The sequence below is a fragment of the Molossus molossus genome, unplaced genomic scaffold (assembly GCF_014108415.1).
Source record: "Molossus molossus isolate mMolMol1 unplaced genomic scaffold, mMolMol1.p scaffold_m16_p_8, whole genome shotgun sequence".
Taxonomy (NCBI): Eukaryota; Metazoa; Chordata; class Mammalia; order Chiroptera; family Molossidae; genus Molossus; species Molossus molossus.
Window position 1 is genome coordinate 108,032,707 of NW_023425402.1, and position 13,226 is coordinate 108,045,932.

Here is a 13,226-nt window from a genome sequence, read left to right on the forward strand (position 1 = left end):
AAATAGAATATCCTAGTTGGTAATAAGAAAAATAACATCTGTGTTTAGCCCAGGATGGAGGAAAAAGCTCATTTGTCCATGAGACGCTGCGGCCGACTGTAAACGACGGCTTCATGTGGTTACTAACCGCAGGTCACGTCCCAGGCAGGTCAGTACGTGCTCAGCAGGATGGCTTTCCAAATCCACACAGAGTTCCCAGGGCACAACCGAAGGTTTAAAAGACAAAGACAACCCAGGGCCATCTGACTCTACCTGGAAATATAATCCTTGGATGGAGCTGGGAGAAAGAACCCTTAGTCGGATCACCACGGTGAGTGATGGCAGGTTCCACCTGTTCAGGGACACAGTGGCCCTTCCAGAGTTCATGCTGTGGACTCAACCTCATTAGCACCTCGCCCTACAACAAGCCAGTGGAGCTACCCAGTCACTTGAACACCAGCCCAGCCCAGCTGGTGTGGCTCAGTGGAGTGAGCGTCGTCCCGTGGACTCAGAGGTCCCGGTTCGATTCCGGGTCAGGGCACACGCCCGGGTTGTGGGCTTGATCCCCAGTAGGGGGCGTGCAGGAGGCGGCCGAGCGATGTTTCTCTCTCATGTCAATGTTTCTCTCTCTCTAAAAAATCAATGAAAACAGCCCTGGCCAGTTTGGCTCAGTGGTTAGAGTGTCGGCCTGCGGTCCAGAGAGACCCGAGTTTGGTTCCCACTAAGGGCATGTGCCTCAGTTGCAGTTTGTCCCCGGCCCTGGTTGGTCATGCGGATGGCAGCCACTCGATGTGTCCCTTTCACGTCGATGTTTCTCTCTCTCTCTCTCCCTCCCACTCTGAACAAAAAATGGAAAAATGTCCTCGGGTGAGGATAAAAAAAATCAGTAAAAACATATTTAAAAAAGGTAAAATAAAGACCAGTCCTTACCCAAGAGCCCCTCCCCTTGAGTTCTCCTCATGCCTTGTTTTCAAGGCCACCAGTACTCTCCTGTTTCCTCTTCACTAAAGAACATCCGTGTCCCTCTCGCCCGGCTCCTGAATCCCCATCTGACTTCAGAAAACGGAGTCGAGTAAATGTGACTCTTCGCAGGAAAAATCTACAGAGCAAGGTCTAAACCCCTCCCCCATAAGGAGATGAACGAAACTCAACGTGGATGCTTCCGATGGCAATCTGAACTGGGGTTCCCATACCTCATTCTAGGCTCGGCTTCTTCCTCACTGTGGACCCAGGTGGTCAGCGAACCCCTCCATTCCACCCGGCCCCAGCGAGGCAGCTGGCAGGAAGTTCGGGGTTCCCTGGTGGAAGACGCGTGCTTGTGCAGGTGCTAAATCTTCTGCAAAATAACTAAAAACATGTCACAGTTGTGCTCTCACGGTCTGGTGGAGGGTTTACATGTGGCTGGCCCCTGCACCCACATTTTATCCGCGCCAGGTAACATACTTCGTCTTGACAAGGCATCAACGAGCCTCCACTGTGGAGCAAGACAGGGCTACGAAACTATCTTTCCCCAGGGAGGCTTTGGGGCCATTTACTCCTTAAGCACAAGACAAATAAATTAACCCAGTGCCTTAAAGATCTATTTTTTCTTTCTTTCCACAGTTCTTGTGAAAGCTTCTAAGTGGCCAAATAGATAATTTATCGATTTCATTCCACAGAAAACCGGGGAGCTACGTTTAGGTGTCGAAACAGAGGCTGAAATAGCAGGGGCATGTCACACGCAGAAACAAGTTCAAGGCTGGCCACGTCCCCAGGGTGGCAGAGCGACACACACAACGTACAGCAGCACAATTTAGACGCGGAGTGAAAATGATGGTTCGTGAAAACGGCCTCACATGCGGACGGACTCGCTAGCGTGGCGGCCGGCGGTCTGCCCACCCACAGCCTCGCATCCTCGCCTGGCTCACGACCTCTGGTTTTGATGAGCACAGCAAAGGGCCCAAAGCAGCAGAACGACAGGGCGGCTAAGCCAGTCCCGGCCATCCTGCCTGCCTTGGGGAAGCGCGCCATCTCCGGGCTTTCTGCGTCGAGATCGGTGGCTGTAAGGCCAAGTCACGCACAACGAGATACACACAGAAGCCTGCGAAGAGGTTTCTAACATGTGTTAATATTATGGTTTCCTTTTACAAAATGAACAAAATAAGCATGGCTGCTGCCCAGCGCCCGGCCCAGCCTGCAGACGGACATCACCATGCCTGCTGTGCCTGAGGCGGAGATGCGCACAGTCCGTCCGCACAGGCACGACACGCGGTCCTTACAGGCCAGCCTCTGCCACCTGGGTGCGCGCAGGCAGGACACGTGCATGGTCCTTACAGGCCCACCTCTGCCACCTGGGTGCGCGCAGGCAGAACACGCGGTCCTTCCGGGCCGGCCTCTGCCACCTGGGTGCGCACAGGCAGAACACGCGGTCCTTCCGGGCCGGCCTCTGCCACCTGGGTGCGCGCAGGCAGGACACGTGCATGGTCCTTACAGGCCCACCTCTGCCACCTGGGTGCGCGCAGGCAGGACGCGTGCATGGTCCTTACAGGCCCACCTCTGCCACCTGGGTGCGCGCAGGCAGGACACGTGCATGGTCCTTACAGGCCCACCTCTGCCACCTGGGTGCGCGCAGGCAGGACGCGTGCATGGTCCTTACAGGCCCACCTCTGCCACCTGGGTGCACGCAGGCATGACACGTGGTCCTTACGGGCCGGCCTCTGCCACCTGGGTGTGCTGTCACTGCCTGCGGACGGCCCTGTCAACCAATGAACAAAGCAACCTGTTCTACAATATGATACATTTAACTGCAACTTGGAATGAAATAAAAAGTATGGGAGCACTTGGTCAATTTGGCTCAGCCTGCGGACCAGAGAGTCCCAGGTTCGGTTCGCTAAGGGCAGGTACCTCGGTTGCAATTAGTCCCCGGCCCCAGTAGGGGTCGTGTAGGTGGCAGCCACTTGATGTGTCTCACATCGATGTTTCTCTCTCTCTCCCCTCTTGCTCCATCTGAAATTAAATGCGAAAAATTGTCCTCGAGTGAGGACAAAGTAAACAAAATCTTCATAGGATGAAAAGCCAGGCCTGCCTTGTGCCCCACTCCCCTCTGCCCTGGCTTCTCGTGGCCCAGAGTCATAACCCAGATCAACAGACTGTAGGTCCAGCGACACCCTCACCACTGGAGAAGCCCACATGGGCCTTATGAATGAGGGACATGTCACAACATAAAGTAACTCGCACTGCGTCGTCCACTCAACCCGACGAACTCAGAAATGCCCGACAATGGAATCAGTCGATAAGAAGAAGAATCCGTACCTATGGCTCAGCAGGCTCAGATATGTTTCAAGACCTCATTACGCATGTGAGAGTAGATTTTGATATTAAGAGAAGTAAGTGGACTCCCCACCAACAATTAATCTCTAACAAATATTAAGTTTAGGAATGATTACGCACTTGGACTATATTTCTTAATAAATTTCCTCACATAAATTGTCCCTAATCTATAAACCAATTTTAAATAAAATCCATCATGCCGGGCATTTTACATCTTACTCTATTTATTGCATCATTTCTCATCAGAACCCTTTTAGCTTTAATGCTATTCCACGGCAGAGGATCTCATTAGAGTGGCAGAGATAAAGTTCTTTTTTAGATAAAGCAATTATAGTGATTGTAGGGGGGGGAATCATCCAGAGCTCTTGGCTCCGGCCATTTCTCTCCATATAACACACAGACACACACAACAGTGTGGAGGTGCCGGAGGGAGAGGGGCTGGGGAAAGGAGGTGGGCTCAGGTGGGGAAAATGGGGTGCACATGCGGGGTGCAGGTGATGTTTTATTGAGCTGTATGCTTGAAACTTGTGTGGGTTTGCAAACCACTGACACCCCAGTAAGCTCAATTTAAAAACAGACTAATAAACAGAGTGCAAACAAAGAGATGTCCACGGTGGGTGACATGGGCTCCCCGAGTTTGTTCTGCAGGGTTTAACGATGTGTCATTTCACCCGTGAAAGAGTTCTTAGAGGTGTGAGCTCACAGTGTGACTTCAGCGGTCGCTCTGATGCATGTTGGTAAGCGTTTTACCTGAACAAACGCCAGTAAGACCTAGCCCTTTCTAAACGTTTCTCATGGGCCCGGCACTGGACTAAGGACGTGCACGCATGAAGTCATTTCATCTTGGCTGTAACTTCCTAGCACAGCTCCATTTTCTGCCGGAGGGACCGTGCACCTGGAACGTGGGTGGCGGCAGGTGGGGGTCAGATGGGCCAGGGCACCTCAACCTAGAGGGTAGCCTCGGTGAGTGGACGCCTGCGGGGCTGAGGAGGAGGAACTCCCTTTGAATGGTCCCCGGAACAGACTCTCCTTCATCAGCCTAAGGTTCTAATGAAACGTCCCCGGCCTAGGAAAGTCGCTCACAAGGCACGCGGGCTCTGGTCGTCTGTGCTTGTGTGAACTGGCGCTGGGCAGTCTCTGTCCCCTGCTTCCTTACCAGGAGGCCGGCTCTTCACCCCACGCACTCCTGGTCCAAACAGGGCAGACAGTAGAAGGAACCACACCTACCGACATTTTAACCTCCAGGGGGAAGGGGGAGGTTCGAGCATCTTTAAGCCTCTTGGTGCTATTTCTTTTTTCAATACCAATTCCTTTGTTAATTTCTAGTTATTTTCTCAAAGCAGGGTATGGTCTCCATATCTTGGAAAACCTACTTTTGCTGCCCACTTTTCTGGATTAAGAACAATAAAAGGGTTCTGAGGATATGACTTAGCCAGTTGTTGACTTTGCACACTAATGAGGAAAACAGTGAGACACAGCTGATTGTAAATGATCCACTGTATCGCTCAGGAACACAGTCAGAAACCTATGCGCACGGGCAAAGCAACCTTCCTGCGCGTTCAAGCCCGCGCCTGTCTGTGCACCTGAGTGGACAGCCTTCCAACAGGCGACTGGAAATTGGATGCTGGCCACGCTTTTCCAATCAGCATGGTTCGCTGTTTTTGAGTGAGTGTTCATTTTTCTAAAGGCTATTTTGATGAATGGGAACCCTGGTCAAGGTCAACACGAAATAAAGAAGAAAATTTGATTTGGAGAAAGGAGAAAAACCTGGTGTCCCAGCTGATTCTCAACTTGGCCTCAAGGTCAGGCCAAGACGTCAGACGTCCGTTTCCCCGCTGTTAACACCGCGGCGGAAATGGCCATCCATCTTCCCTGACAGGCTTTATTAAGGACGAAACATGTAAACCATCCACCCTTCCGGCAGTGTGTATGACAGGCAGCTCATTCCCGCTGGGTGCCCGTCGTAACAAGGTTGAGGAAACGCTGGAATTGTGAATAAATTCTCCAAAACAACCACACCGCACTAAGACCTGGGAAAGGCATGGAGCTTATTGCTGACTGATTTCTCCAGACGAGAAAAAATAAAACCACGTTTTTAAAAACAGCCCAGGTGGCTGACCCATGTTTCTCCTCGTGTGAAAAGCCCCCCTGGAGGTCCTACCAACCCACCGCTCCACGGGGACTCGCAGCCACACACGATCCTACTTCTCTTCTCTCTTTTCTTTTTTCCCCGACCGGAGGCAACTATGTAAGTTGCAGATCTTTATAAATCTCTGGAAAATGAAACCAGGCACTTGTCTCTTCACATAGGAACCTTCCTTGGGGCAAGTTGGACGCCTGCCGTGTCCCTGCCGAGCCATCACCGCAGACGGACCAGCAGACCGATTGGACGGCTCGCCTGGCCCACCGAGATGGCCTCACAGCGCTCGGTGGAGTATGTACTTGTTACTAATAAAATATGGGAACGACTGGTCAACTCACTCGCCGGGGGCATTACGCTCCATCTAGAAACTGTAGTAAAAGCTGGTTAAATCATCCCTGAGAGGTCTTTGAAGAGTGTCATTTAAAAATAATCCTGAAGCATATTTTTTCTGAGTACTTCTGAAGGATCTGTTAAGCACACAGATGTCAGTTGGAGAGGGGACAGTGGTGACCAGATGTGCATGACGAGTTGTGTCCTAGGAAGGCCAGGGCTTTGGGGAGACAGACAGGAGTTTTTACTCCTGGTGCCAGCGCTTATTAACCATGTGACATGGGCACGGCGCATCACTCTCTGTTAACACCGCTGGATAACAATGCATACTTGGCCGGTCTGTCATGAGAAAAATGCAGGAAAAAATATAAGGAATAAAATCAACACAGCGTAGCAAAACAACCACAATTGCTATGATTAGTATGATTATAAAACGCGACTGGAATTTCTAACGCAGGTAGATCTGTTGACTTGTGTGTGAAAGTTCAAGGACAGATGTCATTCATTCAACATGATTAGTTTTGTGCCCACTGCGGGCAAGGCACTGGGTCAAGTGTTGAAAACAAACCAGGACCCAAACTGGCAAGTTATCTGATCTTGAGGCTTATAGACTCTCGGAATATGAACACGTGGACAACTGCAAGGATGTGGAACACACACTTCATGAGATCTGTAACAATGCCGTTGAAGTTTGGACCTGCCGGAGGGAGAAATGATGAGGGGATAGGACAGACAGCCCTAGGAAAACTTAGGAGAGGGGATCAAGGATGCACAGAGCAAAAGTAGTGTAGGGGGAATGAAGTCTGAACTGAATTATCACCTGTGGAGCTGATCTGGGAACTGGCATGGGGCGTGGTGACGGGAGGGGGCATCCGAGATGGGGCGGGGCCAGGAGGGCTGGATGATGAGATGGCCCCTCGGAGCAGGGGTGACTAGTCCAGGTGAACAGGTGGACCACATGACGTCATCACAGAGCTTAACCAACGGGCTAGGGTTGGGGTGCTTCCATGTCTCTAAAAGGAATTAGCCAAAGTCTGGATTGACTTCAAGGTGAGGTAGATGTGTGTGTGCATTTAGTTATATATATATAATGAAAATGATATATATATAATAACAACAGTAATGATAATGTAACAATGACACCGCATTTAAGATTTCTGAGTATTCGTGTTGCAGCTAGTGTTCCAAGTGCTCTTCATATAGGAACTAATCTTCACAACAAGTAAGAAGGGATAGCATATCCCCGCTACCTGGGCTCCCCGAGTTGACACAGGACGAAGTAGTGAAGTCGGGATTCGAACCCAGACCGCTGGCCCCAGAGTCCTCGCCGGAGGCTCACAGCACGCCACCTCTCAGCAGGAACTCACTTGAACTGAGCCCTGCGACATGCCAGCCCGGCTGAGCACCCCACATGTGCGTCCCGTGACCCCACAGCACTCGGGTGTGGCACGTGTGGGCTAGAGCTGCGGCTGCTCTTCCCTTTAGTTTGTTTTCTGTTTTCCTCCACAAAGCGTGTTTTTCCATGAGAAATCTTTTTTTTTTTAAACCTCATCCAAGGACATTTTTCCACGTTTGGTTGAGATAGAGTGGGAGGGAGGGAGAAAGAGAGAGAGAAACATCGACGTGAAGGGACACATCGAGTAGCTGCCACCCGCACGACCAACCAGGGCCGGGGACAAACTGCAACCGCTGTACATGCCCTTAGTGGGAACCGAGCCCAGGTCTCTCCAGACCGCAGGCTGATGCTCTAACCGCTGAGCCAAACCGGCCAGGGCCGTGAGAAATTTTGCATAAAATTGCACGAGTGTGGTTTCTCTTCATTAGGTAAAGATCGGCGACACTGAGCCAGGACTCCTGCCCATGGGCCCTGTCCTCTCCTCCCCACCGTGGCCCTCACTGCCCCTGCCCACACCTGACTCAAACTTTAAATCCTGTCTGGTCCCTGGGGGCACTTGGCAGGTGCCCAGGACATATCTATCTGTGTGGGAAGGGCTGGAGCTCCGGCCCAGGTCGCAGAGCCCAGCTCAAGTCCCTGGGCCAACACTTACAAGCTCTGGTTTACTTAATCTCCTTAAGCCTCTTTTTACCCCTCCAATCTAAAATAGATTTACTAACAGTACTTAACTCAGAGTGTGACAGAATAATTAACTGAGATAATCCATGAAATGCATTAAGCTTGGAGTTCAATAATCATTGGTTATTGCCCTTTTTATTAGAAACAGTAGGAGGTTAGTCAAGTAGGACCCGACACGGACTGGAGGGACAGCTGGGGAGCCGAGGGAGAATCCCATGCACTTCGGGACCCCATGTCTCTCAGACAGAACCACTCCCCAGTGACGGCGCCAGAGAAAGGTCCAGTCTGGGGGGCAGGGCACACCCGGGGTCGGTCACGGGTGCGTCTTCCTACATGATCTGTCTGTGTAGCTGAAATGCACCGTACTGAAATCCGAGGCAAGGATCCGGGGTGCCCTTCCTCAGACACACTTTGGGCTCTCGGTGCACCCCCACACCCATTCCCGGGGCACCGCCCTACTCTCGGCCCTCGGAACCCTGTGAGAAGTTGACTGATTAACCTCTTTGCCTTCAATCTGCCGCCAATTCAATCCCCAGGGCACGGTCTCAGCACTAATAAGTAGTTCTCACACTTGTTAACACTTCACCTGGCTCTCCACTGCCTGCAGGATAAAAGCTAAATACTCGAGCCACACTGCGGCCCGGCGTGGTAACGGGGTACCCGCCTATACTTCAGCCTGTCTCCCCCAAAGGCCTGTGATCCTCTGCCCCCTTGTCTGTTCTCCCACCAGCACGCTGACTGGCCCTGCGAACCCGTCACACATTCGTCCCACACGCGGTCAGCCAGGTCCTTTCCGCGCAGCCATTTCGCAGGGCCCACCACCAGCCACGGTTTGCCGAAAACCTTCTCCAAAGGGCCGAGAGTCAGTCTGTCAGGATTTTCGGGCCATCTGGTCCATCTGTCCGCACTATGCGCCCTGCCCCAGGGCACTGAGCAGCGAGGACCACGCCCACAGACATGCGGGGGGCCAGGTTCCAATATAATTTATTATGGATGCTGAAGTTTAAACTTCACGTAATGTTCACGGGTCACACAACACTATCCTGATGTCTTTCAACCACTTAACAACGTAAAAACATTCTTAGCTTGTGGGCAGGACAGCAACAAGCAAGGCCATGGCAGGTGCCAGTCTGCGGGTCCCTGTTCCAGGGCACGCTGGTGGCTGACCCACAGCGTCCCTCGGCGCCTTGTCCTGGAGGAATGACCCACACTTACAACCTGCAGTGCACCTGAACGTTCACGTGTACGTGCAAACATGTTGCCACCACACAGATCAGGACAAGAAACATCTCCAGCACCTCGGCCTGTGCAGACAGCCCCACTACAGTCTGCCCTCTGTGCTTTCAAAGCAGTCTCTCTCCTGTCCACAGGCCTGCCCCCCAGGGACGAGGCCCCGGCCGGACTGCTAGTTTGGGGTCCTGCAACGTGAAGTGAGACCGGGCACCGCTAACCGTCAGACACACAGAAGAGTCTGTGAGAGACTCGGAAAACGCACAGTCATGGTCCCGGGCGGTCCCAGCGCGTGCTTACCTGGGCCAAGGTGAGCGTTGCTTGCCGGCAGCTGCTGCAGCGCACCCTGAGCTTTCCAGGCCGCACCCCTTCACAGGGGCCTTTGCAATAGACGTAAAAGCTGCTGTGGGCCGGTCTGCCTGCGGGGGGAGCAGAGGAAGCCGATCAGTGGGGAGCCAAACCGAGGCACACTGGACAACTAGCCCCTCAGAGCATTCGGACACATTAATGGGATAAATATTCCAGTGAGGATACAACAATTTAATTTGGAAAATCTAGTCTTATGCTCAAAAGAGGGGAAACCTTTCCTTCTTGCCAGCGGCCCTGTGACTGAGCCAAGGAAGCGACCTGCTGGCCACGGGTGCCGTGACCCTGGGAAACTGAATGCGCCCTTGCTGCTGGGGTCTTCGGAAGGGTGGGAAGTGTAGGGACTGCTGGGAATTTAGAGACCAGTGCTCCGAAATTCTATTTCGTGCTTCTGAACACAGTTTTGAAGGCTCCAGATTTTTCCCTTTAAAATCTTATCTATAGGGACGCGCCAGCCCATCTCTCGTGGTACAAATATCATCCCGGTTTCTGGGTTTCCAGGGAAGGCTTTTCAACACGTGCTCACCCAGGAAGAAAGACAAAGCCCCAGGGGCTGACCAGGCAGGGGCGCAAACAGGGCTTTGCATTTCATCAGGGCTCTCGACCAGGACATGTGCCACTAAGTAACAGTGTCAGGAGTCAGAGCTGGGAAAAACAAAGCCACCACCACCCGGTAACTAGGCATCTCTGGTCCTTTCTGTCAAGTGCCGCCAAACGGGAACAGGACTACTCCCCGAATGAGGGGGCGCTGCTAGAGGGTTTCAGCTTCCATGTCTGCGAAGAACTGACGTTACTCAGACGCACCGACCAGTCAAGTAACCACCTCGACACATGCCTAAGTTTCTAAAATTACTAAACGCTTCTTTTCACCCTTACCTTACTTCTCGCTGGGGAGAAATGACGTAAGGTCATGGCATAAAATTCTGTGTAAAAGTTTGCTATTATCATCAAGAGCATCTGGAAATAATATGTAGTAAGTGTTGTTGATCATGGTGAGTGAAAACCTTTAGACTCCCAAATGCATATGGTTTGTTAAAAACAATTAGTATAAAAATAATGAGAAAACCACAGTGATACCTCGGTTCTCGAACATAATTCGTTCCAGGAGGACGGTCGAGAACCGAATTGTTCGAGAACCGAAGCAATGAAACCCAATAGGAAAGCGGACTCCACAAAGCGTGACTCTCTCTCTGCACTCACACTGACGACGCAAGCAAGGCGCGCTGGGCCGAATGAACGCCATTCGGCTCATCTCGGCTCATCTCGGAAGTTCGAGTTCCAAATATTTGTTCGGATTCCGAGACAAAAGTTTCTCGAATCTCCTGGTCGAATACCGATTTGGTCGAAAACCGAGGCGTTCGAGAACCGAGGTATCACTGTAGTATAAAAATAATGAGAAAACCACAGAAAGATCCCAGAGTCCTAAGAAGCTCCATTTGTTTCACTGATTTACGAAAAGACCCTTTGTAGACAAGTGGACTGCCATTCACTCAGCCGTCATTACTAGCATCATAGCCGGCAAGACTTTGTAGAGTGCAAAGCACAACCAAGATGTCAGGTTTCGTAATTTTATCATTTATTGGCAATGCGTTTTATAATCATTTGTCTCCAGAGATTGTTATTTGACTTTCGGGTTCCAGTGTGAAAGAATGGATCTACATATATCTTTGTGTGATAAAGAAACTATCATTTTCTGACACTTTTTTGTAACTCTGCTGCCTTAATGTGCAAGATATTCAAATCGATGAATATCACAATTTTATTAGCAATATGATAATCACGTAAAACCTATTCTTAAGGTTTTAGATATATCGGAAATGTAACAGATAGAACCATATATTAGAGTTGTAAAAATAGCCCGGCCAGAGTGGCTCAGTGGTTGAACACTGACCCAGGCAGCAGGAGGTCAGCGGTTTGATTCCTGGTCAGGACACATGCCCAGGTTGTGGGCCTGATCCCCAGTGGGGGGCGTGCAGGAGGCGGCCGATCAATGTTCTCTCTCATCGCTGTTTCTCTCTCTCCCTCTCCCTAAAATCAATAAAGAAAAAAATATTGAAAAATAAATAAAGTTGTAGAAATACCATAAGAACGGACAGAATAGCAGAAGATCACGAGGACTGTGACAACCTGAACATGTACCAAGATGAGCCTGGTGAAGGCGGCCGAGGCCTTTATTGCTAAAATATTATTCAGCAATAAGAACCAATCCACTTTCACAATTTTCATAACCTACTTTAAGGTTGAACGATAAACAAAATAGAGGCAGGAAAGGAAAGGGTCACGGAAACGCGTACAAAGGGAGCTGGAACGAACGCAGCAGCAGTTTGAAAGGAGGAGCTGGAGCATCTCAGAAACGGCATAAACTAAATGACTCTCTCTCCCTCGGGGCAACAGCGACGTCAGCAATATTGTTTCAGCTAATGATACGTCCAGACAGAATAGGAAGACTGGAGAACCCGCCCACCTCTGCACGGGCAACCTCCACTGAAGTCCTTGAGAAGTTAGAGAACACCGGTTGCCAGTGCCCCTGCCCTCGGAGCCTTCAGGATGACATGCCATCTATTACACGGCGCTTCCCAGAGTCAGCCGCTGGCTGGGGCTGATAGTCCCAGGAAGATCAAGGTCAGGCCAGACCGGGCTACAGCAAATTTCAAGCTGTTGACTCTACTTGGTCGAGCAGCTGGGGCTGCAGGTAAACCTTGAACCTTTTCTCAGAGTGGCTTCCCTTCCTATTTCGCTACCTCGCACTATTTGAAGCTGGCAGGCTTCCCTGTGTCACGCTGAGCTCCAAGTGCACAGGACAGGACAGGAATAAAAGCAAACAAACACCCTGGCCTGGCCAGTGTGGCTCAGTGGCTGAGCATCAACCCATGCACCAAGAGGTCGCCAGTTCGATTCCCAGTCAGGGCACATGCCCAGGTTGTGGGCCCGATCCCCGGTGGGGGGCAAGCAGGGGGCGGCCAATCAATGTTCTCTCTCATCAATGTTTCTCTCTCTCTCTCCCTCTCCCTTCCTCTCTCTCTAAAATCAGTAAAGAAAAAGAAAAAGAAAACGAACAAACACCCTGATGGTGGTCCTCTGGGCCGTGTTCCCAACGGCCTGCCCGCAGGTCTAAGGGACAGACTCTTCGGTATTGAGCCACAGCACCTGAGGCGGCAGCAAGGTGACTCTGAGATGCAGAACACCTTTCTGCAGGTGGATAGCTGTCTGCAGGCACTAAGGTGAGCCTCGCCCCTCGGACTTGTGTTTGGATCTTAACATCCTTTTTCTCTCCTGGTCAGCTCTTCCGCAGGGTGGCCCTTCCCACTCAAAGTGCAGCCTGCGTTTGTAGATTTCCCTCTTGCAATTACAACACGTTTTTGAGGCTACAGAAATATTTCAAACTTTTTCCAATTATGCCCTTCACTGGGATTTACCAGTTGTGAACATGTTGTGGAGTGTACTGTCGCATGTGCAAACACACACCTACACTGCACAGAACTACTTCTTCCCGGAGTCATTTGTGATTAAGCTGCAGATATTATAGTGCTTGCTCCCCCCTAAGTCCTCAAACATCCTTTAAAATAATGACTTTTCGCCCTGGCCGGTTTGGCTCAGCGGTTAGAGCGTCCGCCTGCGGTCCGGAGAGACCCGGGTTCGGTTCCCGCTAAGGGTATGTACCTTGGTTGCAGTTTGTCCCCGGCCCTGGTTGGTCGTGCAGGTGGCAGCCACTCGATGTGTCCCTTTCACATTGATGTTTCCCTCTCTCTCTCCCTTCCTCTCTCTCCCTCCCACTCTGTCTGTACAAAAAATGGA

The 13,226-nt window shown here is 51.2% G+C and overlaps 1 protein-coding gene across 1 annotated transcript in view; it reads right to left on the minus strand.

Annotated features, from left to right (window-relative positions):
* The window catches only part of PRKN (parkin RBR E3 ubiquitin protein ligase), a 1,054,158-nt gene that overhangs the window by 634,168 nt on the left and 406,764 nt on the right, over window positions 1-13,226 (minus strand). Inside the window, exon 4 of the mRNA XM_036249419.1 lies at window positions 9,366-9,492. Within this exon, the coding sequence (XP_036105312.1) occupies window positions 9,366-9,492 (127 nt within the window). The remainder of the gene's footprint in view (window positions 1-9,365; window positions 9,493-13,226) is intronic.